General features: G+C 39.0%; 1 protein-coding gene and 1 long non-coding RNA gene across 6 annotated transcripts in view; one reads left to right on the top strand and one right to left on the bottom strand.

Annotated features, from left to right (window-relative positions):
- The window catches only part of ARHGAP20 (Rho GTPase activating protein 20), a 117780-nt gene that overhangs the window by 92128 nt on the left and 9587 nt on the right, over positions 1-16065 (top strand). For all 5 annotated transcript variants that reach the window (XM_070272756.1, XM_001499897.6, XM_023644766.2 and 2 more), the window contains 3 exons: positions 1935-2123; positions 10033-10211; positions 11863-12024. In XM_070272756.1, the coding sequence (XP_070128857.1) occupies positions 1935-2123; positions 10033-10211; positions 11863-12024 (530 nt within the window). The remainder of the gene's footprint in view (positions 1-1934; positions 2124-10032; positions 10212-11862; positions 12025-16065) is intronic.
- Positions 422-9518, bottom strand: LOC106783361 (uncharacterized). Its single transcript, XR_011440458.1, has 4 exons — positions 9116-9518; positions 5050-5155; positions 3020-3209; positions 422-2173 (listed from the first exon to the last, which is right to left on the bottom strand). It is a non-coding gene; the product is annotated as an uncharacterized lncRNA (long non-coding RNA).

The following is a 16065-nucleotide window of genomic DNA, read 5'->3' as shown; positions in this document are numbered from 1 at the left end:
TTACATCTCACCTTACTTAAATCATTTAGCTAAAAAATATTTCTTGATCAGTAAGGTCATTCACTGTGGTAAACAGAACTAGAGCAGTTAAAATAAGGGACAGTATCTGTAGCAGACCTTGAGATGATGACAGTAATGAGGGTGATGACGATGATGATTTCTGCTAATAATTTTTAAATGCTTGCTGTCTGCCAGATGTTGTGCAAAGCATACCATATATGCTTTATCTTATGTAATCCTTTCATTACACAGTGGGTCACTACTGTGTAATTCAGGATATTTCAATTGATTGGAATAATCTAAAACCAAACTTTTCTATGAAATGTATGTTCTCAGACTTAAAATAAAGCAAGCCATCATGCAAATAGCTGAGGACAAAATTCACTGCATTTCCAGTTTCTTTTTTAATATTGTCATTTTTGTAAAAGTCAGTGAGCAACAATTAAGGTTGTGATTAAAAATCAAATAAATAATTAAAAATTATTTGAACAAAATGTATTAATTTAATTAAAACTATATAGATGGTAGCTTTCAGGCTTAGAACAGCTTCGAGCTTCATTGCTAACTCTCACTAAAAAACCACGAGACATGGGACATGATTGCTATTTAGCAGCAATTCTCCATTGCATATTTTAATTTGCCTTGCAAACTTCAGTTATAGATTAGCTGCTGTCTATTTTGATAAACTGACTTTGTTTTATTGCTGTCATAGGAGTCTTTTTTTTTTTTTTTTCGCTTTAGTCCCTGGAAGCGGCTATAGTACTTGATATTAATGAAACATTGACATTGTACACCTATGCCAGTTGGAAAGGAAAAGGAAGAATTCACTGAGTTACATTCAGTGATAAATCAGGAATAGAAGAGAACTTACTGTGTACTTAAAAAACAGATAAACCTACAACACAATGGAACTTGAGGATTAAATTAAGAAAATGTAATTACTTAGAGTACTAAAGAGCAAAACACTGTATTGCAGTCAGATATCCAGGGTTTAGTTTTCCTAGTTTGCAAGTTCCTTTTTTAATCTTGTTTCTGATTATTACCTAAAGACACCAACCTCAGAGAGCGGCAGTGGAAGGGAAGCATAAGTCAAACAAACCAGTCCTGATGCTCTTGAGTAACTCTAAGCATATAACTAACAAAAAGTAATGATGGGCCAGCCCTGGTGGTGTAGTGGTTAAGTTCAGTGCGCTCCACTTAAGCAGTCCTGGTTTGGTTCCCGGCGTGGACCTATGCCATTTGTCTGTCAGTGGCCCTGCTGTGGTGGTGGCCCACGTACAAAAAAAAGGAGAGAAAGATTGGCAATAGATGTTAGCTCAGGGTGAATCTTCCCCAGGAAAAAAAAAAAAAAGAAGAAGTAATGAAATGTCTTTTCCAAACAGACATCTTATGTTAAATAACAATAATAGTGATGCTTGAAACATATGCTTCTTTGCCCTTATTACTTAAATAACAAATAATATTAACTACTAAGGTTTTCTTATTTGATCCTTATAATATTGTGTGATATGTAGGATAAATATTTTAAATCATGGATTTAAGGCTGAGCGCACTCAAGGATTTGCTGAAGATTTACAGATACAGTGTCAAAGGAGGAACTAGAATACCTTTAAATATTCTTAGATGTGAACATAAGAAGAGTCAACATTATGCAACTCACAAACTAATCTGTGCGTTCCAAAAAAGAGATTCTTTAAAGATTTTTTTTTCTCTTTGCTTCCCCGCCCCCCTCCACTTAAAACTACTTTCGTAGGACCACCTGCATTATGCAGTAGTTTTCAACTGTGAGAGGGTGTGTGGTGATCATTCAGTCAGCAAAAGGATTCTTTATACCAAAACTCCCAGGAGCACACTGCAGTACATTCCAGCATGTAGCACACATACTCAGAGGACCAGTCAGCCTAAAGTCTACATTTGGATTCTTCTCTGTGTAGGGCATGAATATCCCTATGGAATTAAAATGAGCCATCTTCGAGACACTGCGCTCCTGACACAGGGATCAAAGGACTCCACCGCCCCTTCCAACTTCCAAGAGCCCTTCCTCATGGAACAGCTGCCCCGAGCAATGCAGTGCCAGTTCATCCTGAAGCCCAGCCGCCTGGCTGCGGCCCAGCAACTGAGTGGTGAGTTGCTTCTCCTTCACAGAGCCTCTTTTTAGCAAAAGTTTTCATTCCTGAAAACAAAGTTAGTACAGAAGCAAAGATTCAACCTTCCAACCAGATGAGGTATTTTTTTTTCTTTTGAATTTGCTAAGTGTTTTGAGAGGAAAGATGGAGTTTTAGAAGATGGTTTTATGAATCAGCAATGGGCATGCCTGACTATAATCAGCAGCTGGTAGGAGTAGTCTGTGCCTTCTTTCTTCACTATTCTTTCCCCTTTAACCTTATGCCCAGTGCAGAGTCAAAGGCATCAAGCAATGCTGCAGGTGCTTCAATGCCTTCTTTGTACAGTAATACATTGCACTGTGTGTTCCCCCTAAATGGTCACATTATAAAAAGGAGGTTGTCAGTGATGGGTGTCAGGAGACTGTGATGTCCTACCTGGATTCTGGTACTGATAAGTATGTGAAGGCTAAGATGATTTCTATACAAATCTCTCCTTAGTCCGTTAATCTGTCTGAATTCCCTCTGCACGTAGCCATCTCTTACTCATCCCATAATAAAAGCTCTAAAATGATAAAAGTGATATTTAACATAGGATGACCACAATTTACCCTAACCCAAGTTTGAGCTATAAGCCATCAGTCTGAAAGTAAGATTGTATAAGAAATAGAAGAAAATGGATACCAAAAGTGTGAATGGGATAGTAAAAAATTGATGCTGAATGTCTGTAGCTGCCTTTGTCAATTTGAACCAACCAGGGAACCCAGTGAACCCAGTGAACAGTTTTTATGCATCCCACACCCATGCACATCCAACTCTGTCGCTTTCTGTTGATGACCTAGCCCAAACTTTATACTTTATTGAAGTCATCAGCCAGGGACTCCCTCACCTTGCCAACACCCGCTGTGAAAACCTACCTTACATTTGTACCGGTCTTCTTCTCGCCTATAATGGTCAATTGAGTTTCGAGACTCTAAGGCTATTCACTCACGTCTTTGGGCCATTTTAAGGGGTGTTATAGAGATGTCATGGTTTTCCATCCATGAAATGCAAGCTCCATGAAGGCAGAGATTTTGGTCTGTTTTGTTCACTGCTATATTCCAGCACCTGGAACAGTGCCAGACATATATAAATAAGTACTCAATAAATATTTTTGAATGAATGAATTTATTAATAGGTCCGTTGTTACTTCTCATTAAAGATACAAAGGGAATGTTGCCTTTATAAAGCTGAGGAGAATAATACTTTACTTTTTTACCTTCATACCCATGTTACTCAAAACTATTTCTCTGGGTCCCTTGTCAGTTTTATTTTAATTAATTTGACCAATTATCAGGCTCAAGAATCCTGAAGATTTTATTCAATTTTGCCAGTGACTTGGTTAATTAAATTGTAGGCATCTCTGCTTATTAATCCTCTGTTTCTCCCTATTGGAAGATAGGATAATAGTGGTTGCAGCTGCAGATGGTTCACGGTAAATGGGATCAGGGGTGGAGTAACTATAGACCGATGGTGCTACCCTGGCTGGGCATCAGAATCAGCTGTGCAACTAAAAAGATTACAAGTGCACCAGTTCTGTGTTTTTTTTAATACAAAAGATTTTGATGAACAGGTGCTTTGGAAACCACTGATTTACATCAAGGATCAGCAAACTTTTTCCATAAAGAGTCAGATAGTAAAATTTGCAGGCTAAGAGACAAAATCAAGGCTATTCTGTAGGTACTTATATAAAAAAAAGAGAAAAATTTCCGTGAATTTTTTTATTGGTGACTTTCAATATATAATAATAATTGACTGCAATTTTATCTAATGCAGATCTACTAGTTGAAAGAATTGAGTTCTTTCGCGGGGATAACATTTCACTTAATTGGGATTCAAAGTTAGTGTTCCAATCATCAAAACTGATTGCAAAATCTTCTGATCTATAGTGAGATTTTATATACTTTATATATTTATTTACTTTATATACTTTACGTTTGAAAATATGTTTTCACACAGATAGATACTGCCAAATACTATCATTCTACAAGCATATAATTTTAATTGCATATATCCCTCTCTTTGAAAGCATTTGTGGAATATTATTAGATTCTTCTCTTGATATTTTCCTTTTAGCATGTCATTTTATTGCAGATTAATCGTTTCCAATTGAAGGTTAGCTGGAAGCTCCTCAATTGCACAGTTAAATGGACTTTGAGATGTGGAAACTTCCTTCACCACTTGCGTGGTGGTCGGTAAAATACTGCTGGAACTGTAGTTTGAACTCGGAAAATATATCTGCTATCAAGTTGTATAGGGATGGAAATCTTACTTCTTGTAGCTTTTGACAGCACGAGAAGTGCATAAAGCAGCTTGACATTACTAGTGATTAAATGTCTGTTGTTTTCAAAATGAACCTTTCAAAAGTTTTGTATATAAGCAGTGTTATTCCTTGTCATTTAAGTTAAATTCGTTAAGAAACATCATCAAATCTGCAGCCATCCCTAATATCCAAAGTCATTCAGTATTCAGTAATAGCGGTTGAGGGCAATTCTTCCCATTCATAAAAATTTCAATCTCAGTCCTAAGTTCAGATATCACTGTAAACTTAACCATTGCGGAGCCTTTGAACTGCTGTGTGGTAACACAGGTCAGGCTATTTGGCTTCTGTTTCTGACAAAAAATCATAGAACTGACAGTGCTTAAGTCCACGAGGCTGAATGAAGTTCACTGTTGACACTGCTGATCCAGTAACACCTGATAGATTCAAAGATTCTCCACACAGCACCGCTGATGAATGATGCCATAGGCATTGAACACTTTACATTTTCACAAAGTTTATAAACTCATCAGATTGTACCTTTCTCTGCTCCACACGTTTTTACCACCATCAGATACATTTTTAGCAGATTCCACTTCAGGTTGTACAAAATTACTGCTTTCTCAACTTCTTTGAAAACATTCTCACCTGTAGTTGTTCCACGTAGACTATTCAAGGCTAATTCTTCAGTCATTTCAAACAAATCATTGACTTCCCAAATAAACAGCTGAGCAGTCTTGGTAACTTCTGTTGACTATAATAGAGAACCAAGGAAAGTCATTCAAAATCATTTGTCCTGTTTTTTAGTTCACAATTCATACTATTTCTAATGTCCTCAACTATTGAAGCAGCTATGCTCACCAAAAGGCTAATCATCTTAAATCTAGTTTCTCTGTACACATTTCTTTGTCTACTGCAAGCACACAAGATCTAATCCACTTGTCCTTGGTAAATGGCTTTCCTTCTGTGGCCAACAAATGAGCCACTCAGAAACTTATTTTGGTGCAACCTCACTTTCATTTTTTATTTTTGTGAAGAAATTCTGCAGTGCTGAAATATTTCATTCTAAATATTCTGAAACTTTCTAATCATTGCTTTCCTGTGGGTTGGGAATATTGTGATGAGTCCTCATTCTGGTAATGTTGACATATATTGTATTCTTTTACCACAGCAGTTATGTCATTGCACAGTTAGCACAATACTTTGCCGTTTAATTCAATAATAAAGTCATCCATATTTCACTGTGTTGAAAGCCCAACATTAGGGGCTGACCCAGTGGCATAGTGGTTAAGTTCACACGCTCTGCTTCAGCAGCCCAGGATTTGCTGTTTTGGATCCTGGGCACCGACCTACACACCACTTATCAAGTCATGCTGTGGTGGCATCCCATATACAAAATAGAGGAAGATTGGCACAGATGTTAGCTCAGCATCAATCTTCCTCAAAAAAATCCACAGAACTCATAAATACTTAAATTGCTTAGTCCTAAGAAGTAGATATTTTGTACGGTCTCTTATGTGGAAAATCATATCTTGTTTCTGAGGCTAACAAGAGGATAAAAGAGGAAGATAACTTCTGATAGAGTATTGGCTGAGAACAATTAACATTATATGTTTAAACCATCTGAATAAAATAAGCCACAACTAGAATAAAGATAAATCTCACATCTTCTTTTCTAAGGGAGCTTTCTCTAGTTAGCTTAAGGAAAATATCTCAGCTAACTGAAATAACCTTAGGTGAACATAGTCATCCACGATCTCTTTTTCAAATTCCTGCCTTAGTGTGGGGAAGATCTAGTAAATAGTCTTCCACTGAAAACAGAGTAGCAAGACATCTCTCAAAGGCCATCCCTGAGACTTAGATCACTGACTCAGCCTTGCAATGACTGGTATCCATTGAGACAGCTCTGGTGTTAATTGGGGGCTCAGGATATAGACATTGAAGATCTGACCTCAAGAGCCAACTCAAATGTCACTTCTAGGAAATCTTTATTCCCTCAGGTGGGTAGTCGACCCCTTCTCTGTGTCTCCAGAGCACTTCATGAATATCTCTAGTGTAACACGTAAGGATTACATTATAATGATTTGTTACATGTCTCTCTAGACTATGAGCTGCTTAAGGCCTGGGAATTCATAGCAGGGCTTGGTCCAGTGTTTAGAACAGAGCAGAAGTTAAATGAAAGACTGAATGGCTTAGTCACACCTAGGAAGTATGGAAAACTTGAGTGGAGCACAAGAGTTCTGGAGCTGAAGTGGGATCTTTCTGGGAATACTCTGAAGTAGCTCTTGGGATTCTAGCCTGAACCGAATTCCCAGTTCTACAACCATAGCAGGCTCACTTTCCACATCTGCTTCAGACCCAGGGCTAACTGGAACTGGACTGAACATTTTAGGGTAGATGGTAAAATATGGGACACAACTTTTTCTTCTACCTGTTTGCCCTATCGTTCCAGTATTCTCCCAGGTGTATTTTCTACACTGGGGGAAAAAAACGGTATTCTTAATCTGGGGAGTTATATGGCCAGAATAGAATTTCTAATCAAGGTTTTTGTTGTTGTTGTGATTATCACTCTATAAACACAAACTTTTAAGAATTGTAATTTTTCATATGCAGTTCCCTAATTTAACCATGAAGAAACACTAGCTTGAATCTTGCCAGGATTGTTTAGGAGAGCTAGATTTACATGAATTTAGTTTGCTCTACATTTACATGACCCTTATATTTTTTATTCCAATAGCATGCTTTTTCATCAGCCTTTGACATTTAGAAAGAAAGAGCTATGCATTAAAAGCTCTGCAAGAAAGTAAACTTTAATGAAATTTTTTTTCTCAGTCCCAGAGGGAACATGAACTCTAAACTTGAACGTTGTACATGACAAAAGGCATGGCTGCAGCTGAAAGCATTTATGATAAAGTACAGGACTCAAGTTCTACTTTATCCTCTGTCTACACTCAGAGGATAGCTGCGTATATAACTTTATGATAGAGCATTCTTCCTAAGAAGTGTGCGAAAGCTAAAACATCAAATAAATCTGATAATTTTAGAAATAATGAAACCAGGTTAAAGGTGAGGAAACTAGACTGAATACAGCTACTCAGCTTATATACAGCCACACATATTAAACAAACTTTTGCATGGATTGACATTGCTAGGTGTACAGGAACCCCCTCCTGGATATAAGAATGGGTTTAGTTTCCTTTGCTGTTTTTTAAAATGGCGGAGGTTGGAAATGTCAGGGTGGGAAGAAGTTGCTTTGATAAACAGAATCTGGTATTCCTTTCTGTCTGCATAGTTCCCGAAGGCTGTTCCACCACATGGAGAGTGGGTGTGGGGAGGAGGTCCTCTTTGTGGGGAGGAGATTGGTGTCTTGGCAGTTTCAGTCAAGATCCAAGACCACTGTGACCCATGCCCTGGGCAAAGTAGTGCTTCTCACACATTATCCTGCTTAATCCTCCCACTGCCTGTGAGGAGTAGGTAACATCATTCTCATGTTAAAGTTGGGGCAAGAGATTAAGTAATTTACCAAGTAAGTGTCTAGACCAGGAGTCTGACTGGGCTCCTGACTCCAGAGGCAAAGACCTTTACACCTGTGTATGAATATGGATGCTGCCCTTACTGTATCGTAAGGAAGCCAAGGGTAGATGACAGTCTGAAGGCCATTTGTTAAAATGTTACTTATTTGTTTATCCTCCCACAATGTGGCTCTTTTAGTATTTGGTTTCACTTGGTTATTCTGAAGAAATAAAAAGCTAAGGTACATTACAGCCAAACAATATAAAATACTTCTTTGAAATTAACCTTTGACACTGCTGACCATATCAGCCCTGAAAAGACCATCTCCGTCAGCATTCCATCATCAGGGGATGTTGGATAGCTAAACATCATCTCTGGTAGATTGATTGGGTGTCAAAAGAAGCAGTGCCACACAGCCAGAGTTTAATGACTTGTTCCCAAGCGCTCTCGCTGGAGGAATAGAGTCAAACCCTGTGTGGGCGCCACCTGAGGGTTATGGCTCCTCCATCTTGGTGCTGTCAGCCTTGTCTGCAAGCTGTTTTGAACCTGCATGCTTCAGGGATAAACCAGAGATGTGGGCAGAATTTATGCACAATATTTGGGCCTCCCCCTGTTTGGTTTTCTTCTTTCTGGAACTGCCCCTGACTCACTTTCTAGCTACTGTGGATATCTCCATCTCTATTCTCTCCTTCTTTAAGCCAGTAAGAGTGAAGTTTTCTCTCCAAATTTTAGTGACTCTACCACCCTGGGCCTGTCCTTAGGCTAAAAGCTGCAAGAATGGGAAATTTACCCAGTGCCATGCTATTCCTTTCGTGCAAGTGTCAGACTTTACCTCCAGTATTTACTTTCTTTTGGTCACTCTTTAGTGCCTTCAGATAGGCTTTTTTTGCTTTTTTGTCCAGATTTTGTAGTTGTTATTTGTGTGTGTGTCGGGAGTGTGGGCGGAGAGGTTCAAAAGGAGCTACTCAGCCACTTTTAAAAGTAAAACCCTAAAGAGCTGTCTTTTTAATTAGCAAATCCATCATGTTAAAAGGAGACACAGATCACAAATCACATCAAAAATGTTTTAGCACTATGAGATCATAAAATCATGAGCCACTGTTAACCTTTCTTACTTCTTCCTATTTTGTTCATGCTCTTTTCCTACCTAAGTCTCTCCTCAGTTCAATTCTTGTTCAAGAATGATTTGTTGAGTACTTACTAGGTGCGAGGCACGATGCTAGATGCTCTTCCTGTTGAAATCTTGTTCATTCAAAATCCAAATCCAATGCAGGCACCTCCAGAATCACTCCTTCCCTCCGTCTGGGTGGATGTGCTTTCTTTCTTCTCAAGGCCTTTGGCACTTTGTTCCTCCCTTATGACGTGTTATTTATTAACATACTTGCTTTTTTCCCCATCGCCACTGGTCTCGTTCCCCGTTAGATTTATAAACTTCACCATGGCAGGGGCAGGTCTCACTCGTGTTTGCATCCATCCATGCTGCCTTAAACGTGCTTTTTAAAATCAGGAACTAAAAAGATACATAAAAATCTTTGCAGTTGGAAAGAAAGGAGAAAATGTACAATATTAGCTTCCTGTCTCTGTTCTCAGGAGTAGAACGGGACAGCAGGTGATAAAGCATTCTTCCTTTCTAGAGAACATCTTAATAAAGACAACTCCTCTGCCTCCTCCTCCTCTTCCTCCTCCTCCCCTTCTTTTTCTTCCTCCTCTTCTTCCTTCTCTCTTTCCCTTCTCCCTCTCCTTCCCTCTTCTCCTTCTTCTTCCTTTCTTTTTCTCACTATGTAATTGTGCTCTGACTTAATCGTCAGCTGTTTTGTACGCCTAGTCTCATCTTTAAATTGGGACAATACATGTGTTGGTATGAAACACTTTTTGCTTTAAGTTGTTGCAGTCCAGGAAGGGAGGCTTTCCTCACCTTTGAAAATTCAATGCCAAACTCAAGTAAACAGACAAGTGATGTCCCTGAAATACATGGACAATAACCTTATCAGTAACAAGGGCATCTGTGAGCATTTTTCTCTTTAAGCCATAGTAATGGACATACTACAAAATGGAAACTGTAGAAATAAGGTTAAGTGAATTAAACTAGTTTTTCTAATAATCTCCCTCTTTCCTTAGATTCAGGTCAGAAGACATTTAAAAGGAGAAGATCTATCATAAACTGGGCCTTTTGGCGGGGTTCTAGCATTCACCTGGATAACTTGCCCGTGTCACCAACATCTCCTATGTCAGGACAGCTCTTTGGAGTTTCTCTGCCACATATTTGTGAGAACGACAACCTGCCCAAACCTGTCTTGGTAAGTCTCTTTTTGACCTATAATACTAACAGGAAAAGAGCACTCTAGGAGGTAAATGTATCCCAAAATGGAAAAATTACAGACACCCATGGCTTTGGCTGAGAATCTTTATTGTTTTTTTTTTCTTGTGAGGAAGATTGGCCCTGAGCTAACATCCATTGCCAATCTTCGTCTTTTTGTTTGAGGAAGATTGTCCCTGAGCTATCATCTGTGCCAGTCTTCCTCTATTTTGTATATGGGACACCACCACAGCATGGCTTGATGAGTGGTGTGTAGGTCTGCACCCGGGATCTGAACCCAGGAACCCTGGACCACCAAAGCAGAGTGAGCAAACTTAACCACTGTGCCACCGGGTCAGCACCGAATCTTTGTTATTTCTGCTTCAAAGAATAAATCTGATTAAGCTATTGCAGAATCACATGGAAGATGAGTAGAAAGAAATCATCTAGTCTACTGGTTTTAAGACAGAGCTACAGAAGCTTGCTCAATAGAGAATGCACATTAGAATCCACACTGTCCCCCACATTTTTCTCGCACTCTTTCTTGAACTCTGCATTGTCTGAAAGTGTCCTTTAGTCACTTTAACAGCAGAGACTCCTCAATCTTATGCTTTTTAAAGATCTTAGGTGTGTTTTATTTGTATTTCAAGTGTTTAAGCATAAATATACATCCTCTGGCATTTAGTTATCTTTCGTATTATAGAATGGGTCAGATGAAAGCCATTGAGTTTGTATTGTCTCCAATTGATATATTAAATGATCACTGTTAAGCAACATTTATTGAGTATTCAATATCCTTTAATTCCTATATTAGACGTATGGCATTTTATGCTGTGTTGTGCATCTGTAAGTGCCAGACACTAGTCTAGCCACTTTATTGCTTATCTTCACAACAGATTTAGGGGGTGGTTACTGTCGTCATCATCATCATCATCATCATCCCTACTTTCCAAATTAAAAAAAAGCCTCGCGTTTGCCAAAGGTCACACAGTAAGTATGTGCCATAACTAGGTTTCAAACCCTTGGGTTGCTTGTCTCCAATGCCCATTTTCTTCCTACACTGCAAGCAGAGGACATACAGCTAGAAAGAAAGCAAAAAGAGATTGCTCAGAATGGAATGGAATGGAGAAAGCTTCCTGGAGGAGATGATTTTTGAGCCTAATTTTAAAAGAAGGACGTAAATACAGGAAGTAGAATGAAGTATGAAGGCGCATAAAAAGAAAGACAAGCAAGTAGAGAATGAGCTTGGCAAGAATATTTCCATATTTGGGGAAAAGAGTCCATATTAGAGAAGATGGGAAAAGGGTAGTGAAGCAGGAGAGAGACAAATTCACAGAGACCTTGAAGCAGTCGGAGAAATTTGATTTTAAAGTGGCTGTTGGTTCCTTGAACAAAAGACAATCTCATTAAAACAAGTGTTTAAAGCAAAATGTTTTAAATGTTGACTATAACAAGAATAAATGGGAGAAAAGAGATTTAGAGATACAAAAATATGAACTGACCTCAGTCCTTCTGGCAGTCCATCCAGCCCCAGCCCCTCAGTGCTTTTCCCCAGGACACCCCAGCCTCTGGCAGCCCGGGAGGGCAAGTATGTATCTCCTTGCTTCTGTGTGTGAAGTGCCATTTTGGTTTTTTTCTTTGCTTCCCCATAGGATATGCTTTGCTTTCTCAATCAGAAAGGACCCCTCACAAAAGGCATCTTCAGACAATCAGCCAATGTGAAATCCTGCAGAGAGCTGAAAGAGAAACTGAATTCTGGAGTTGAAGTACACCTAGACTGTGAATCTATTTTTGTGATAGCGTCTGTCTTAAAGGTATGGAAAGTTCTCCCTTCGTCCACCTATGGTTGTAGCTCTGGAGAAAGACAACTGGTTTCTTTCATTACAATATTATTCCCATCTGCAAAGAATCATAATAGATTTAGAATTTAAAAAGTGCTAAAAAAAAAAGTCGACATTGACCTTTAAAAGCCACTGCCAATGATATGGCATGTCAGATATGCTTCTTTAAATTTTTCATCCCATACCACTCTGCTCATCTTCACTTGTGCCACCCCATGCAAATAAATAAAAATTAAAAATAATCAAAACACACGGCATGTTTGCCAAACCAAGCATCCTGATTATGATGACTTCCTCACAGTCTCACTGCCTTCCTAATAAAGACAGAATTTTCAAAAATGAACTTTTATAAAGGATAAAATTGTCCCATTCACAACAACATGGATGAACCTTGAGGGTATTATGTTAAGTGAAATAAGCCAGATAGAGAAAAACAATCTCTGTATGACTCCACTCATATGTGGAAGTTAAACGTGTAGACAAAGAGAACAGATTAGTGGCTACCAGGGGAAAGAGGAGGTGGAGGGTGGGCACATAGGGTGAAGTGGTGCACCTACAACACGACTGCCAGACAATAATGTACAACTGAAGTTGCACAAGGTTGTAAGCTATCTAATCTCAATTAAAAGTTTAAAAAATGAACTTTTATTAAACTTTGAAATAGAAATTTACCATAATAAACAAACATTAGCCTAACAACTGAAATAAGAAATTGCTCACTGAGACCACTGAACATTCCATTCATTTCTACAATCAACATGCCTTCCCCTGCCCCCTAATGCCTTCTTAAAGTAAAAATGAAGTAGGACTGTCTCCAGCATCTGGGCCTTCTTTTGTGAAACCCTTACCACATTTGGCCTCCTTTATGGTTCTTACCCTCCACCTCATGGTTACTTAAGTCACATCCATAGTTGAGTTAGAACTCTTCTAAAATGTTTTCCCCTCCACATTCTTGAAAATGCCTCACATTTTTCAGAGACCAAGAGTCAAAACCAGCTTTTAGCATAGCTTTTGACCCCAGCAGTAGCTTCTGCAGACCAGCCTCAGGCTCCCATCTCCCAGCAGGGTTGGAATGCGCCAGAGCCAGGGGTAGAGACAATGCCCCAGCCTGCTTCCCACGGCCTGGAGCATAAAAACCAAATTGAGGAAAACATGGTGAAGAAGAGTCTTGCATACCCCTGCTCCTGCGGGATGGTCGACTGCTTACAGAATCTTACTGCATGACTTTGTGTACAGTCAGAGGTTTCTTGGTAAATGGGCCATGTCTGTTCTACCCCTCCTGTAGACTTTTGCAATAAAGTTCCACTCAAAAGCACTAGAGAGCTGAAGGTAAGGTCATCTAATGTATTTTGCACAGGGTTTGTAATTACTCTGCAATCCTGGAATACAATAAAGACATGTATGGTGTGCTTAGCCAGTTGTATATGCCAGGGATATATATGCACAATGAATTTTTCTTTTTTTTTATAGATTTTTTTTTTAAAGATTGGCACCTGAGCTAACATCTGTTGCCAATCTTCTCTTTTTTTTTATTCTTCTCCCCAAAGCTCCCCAGTACATAGTTGTATGTTCTAGTTGTATGTCCTTCTGGTTGTGCTCTGTGGGATGCTACCTCAGCATGGCCTGATGAGTGGTGCCTTGTCCGCACCCAGGATCCGAACTGGTGAAACCCTGGGCTGCCGAAGCAGAGTGCATGAACTTAACCACTTGGCCATGGTGCTAGCCCCTGAATTTTTCTTTTTTTTTAATCATATAATTAGACTTTCTCGCATCTCTTAATTTAAGACATTAAAGCCTGTATTTTAGACAATTTTCCTTACTATCCTATTCTTCACAGCACCACACTTAAAATTTTGTGCTAAATTATTGAGGCTGTTACAGATAACTTTGGTTCTAGAAGAGTTAAATTGTATTTCAGATTGCAGAAGTAGCACTTGTACAAAAATAAGCAAAAGACAAAAAATGATTCAAATGATTGAAAAGTCTGGTTAAATGGGTTCCAAGCGATTGAAGTTTTAGAATCATAGAACTGTTTTTCTCTCATTTCTTCCAAGTGGTTGCATGAAAGGAGATACTTCATGCCAAAAGTTTTTGAGCTTTTGTTCTGTTTTGTTTCTTGTTTTGAAGACTGTTTGGAAGTAGTGCTTAAGTTTTCCTTTAACTTTTTACTTAAGCTGGTGTTGCTTAAATATAAGCTTAACTCTTCAAATTATAATTGAAAGAAAATTGCTCGAGACACTATCACTTTGATCCATCAGACCTTTGCGGAAAAGTTCCTTTTTAATCCTGCAGGAATCTCATCTCAGATTAGTTTGGGAGTTCTGCTGATGACCTGGGCTCTGGCTTTGGAGGGGAGGAGACTCCATTGAGTTCTGTGAGTTGGTGATTGTAATTCAGAACCAGCTCTCACATCCTTTCTCAGCCATGATGGTGGTTGTATTTCGTAACTTGTTATTCCAGCTGTGGAGGGTTCATTGAGATGTTACGAGTTATTATCTTTCAAGTGTAGGTTTAAGATTTAATGATGTTTTTCTTCAAGACAGATCCTAAGTATGTTTTCCACTGAGATTTGAAAAGAGAGCTATTGTCACTGCTCCACTTTGAAATAACAAATTTTTCCTCTTCTAAATCTGACTTTTAAAGTAGGTGCAGCACCTAAAATTAGTTTGAAATTATGAAAATTCAATAGCTTTACCCAAAAAGAGGTAACTTTTGTGATGACACATCTGAATCACAAGTATCCAGGTACATTTCTACTGGAAGATATAATAGGACAGAGAAAGACTTTGAATCAATCATCTTCCTACTTGTTAATCACTCTAAAAAAAACTTGTATAATAACAGGTGACATGACTCCCGAAAGGTTTTGAAAATTATCTTAGAATCTCTATTATAGTTAGTTGGCCTTCCCTTGTCCCTCATTAATATTTGGCCATATGACAAATAGCAACAATTCAGTAATGACCTCTACTGTGTCTGGGCCTGTGCTTAGCACTGAGGTGTACAGAGAAGGAGATGAGGGACTATGCCTGCGCTGGAGGACCTCATAAGCTGGTAGGGGAGATACACACCTGATCAGCTGACAGTTAGGTACCATAGCTTTCATATTAGTAATATAAAATGACATAAAGTAACAAGTTGTGTTTTGCCTTTTGTAAGACACATGGTTTTTGCTGATTTGGTTTTCCAGCAAGAGTTAAAATTGCTCAGGTGCAGACTTTTACCTATCTCCATGTTGTAAGCAAGAACTTGCAAGAGGATAGCCAACCAAGGATAGAGTGCTTAGACCTGAAATTGAGTTCTCTCTGCTTGAAGTTTACTGAGGTGGAGATCAGACTTTGCGCCCTTGGCCTTCTTAATTAACAGCATGCCAAAAGCGACAGAGAGAGTAGGCCTAGAACAGAAATGAACTTTGGACCATGACTACATGTGGTTTATTTTTAAGCTTTTTGTAAACAAAAGTTAAACAACAAACACCATTGGTCATAACCTACTTGTGTCGTAGTCTGGTTTCACCACACCCAGCCCCACCACTGGTCTCAGCAGAATAGGGTCTCAAAGGCCAGAAAGGATAATGTACTAGAGACACGTTATTTAGTGTACTGCAGGCATGGGAGGGAGTGTGGCCCTAATCTCCCGTAGCCCAGCCATTGCCTGGAATGCTTCCCCCCCACACATATATGTGAACCCTTATGTGGGGAACACAGAGAGAAACTCTTAGTACCTCTGGATGGAACTGTGAACCAGTGCTCCTGGAATATAAAATTCTAAAATACAGGGGTTTTGTTTTATTCACTGCTCTATCCCTAGCACCTCAAACTGTGCCTGGCAGAGATACGTGAATATGTATAGAATGACTAAATGACTGATTACCACATCATGAACCTCGCAGGTATCTTTGTGCATTTCTTTGAGCAATGATTTGAGAGGGAGAAAAGAAAGGATTTAGGATGGTTTACTGCCAAATTCTGTCATGTTGTACTAATTTGCTAAAATGGACACAAACAGGAGGTT

The sequence above is a fragment of the Equus caballus genome, chromosome 7, assembly GCF_041296265.1.
Source record: "Equus caballus isolate H_3958 breed thoroughbred chromosome 7, TB-T2T, whole genome shotgun sequence".
In the NCBI taxonomy this organism is placed as follows: domain Eukaryota; kingdom Metazoa; phylum Chordata; class Mammalia; order Perissodactyla; family Equidae; genus Equus; species Equus caballus.
The sequence above is the reverse complement of the archived record's forward strand: the minus strand, read 5'-3'. Positions and strand labels throughout refer to the sequence as shown.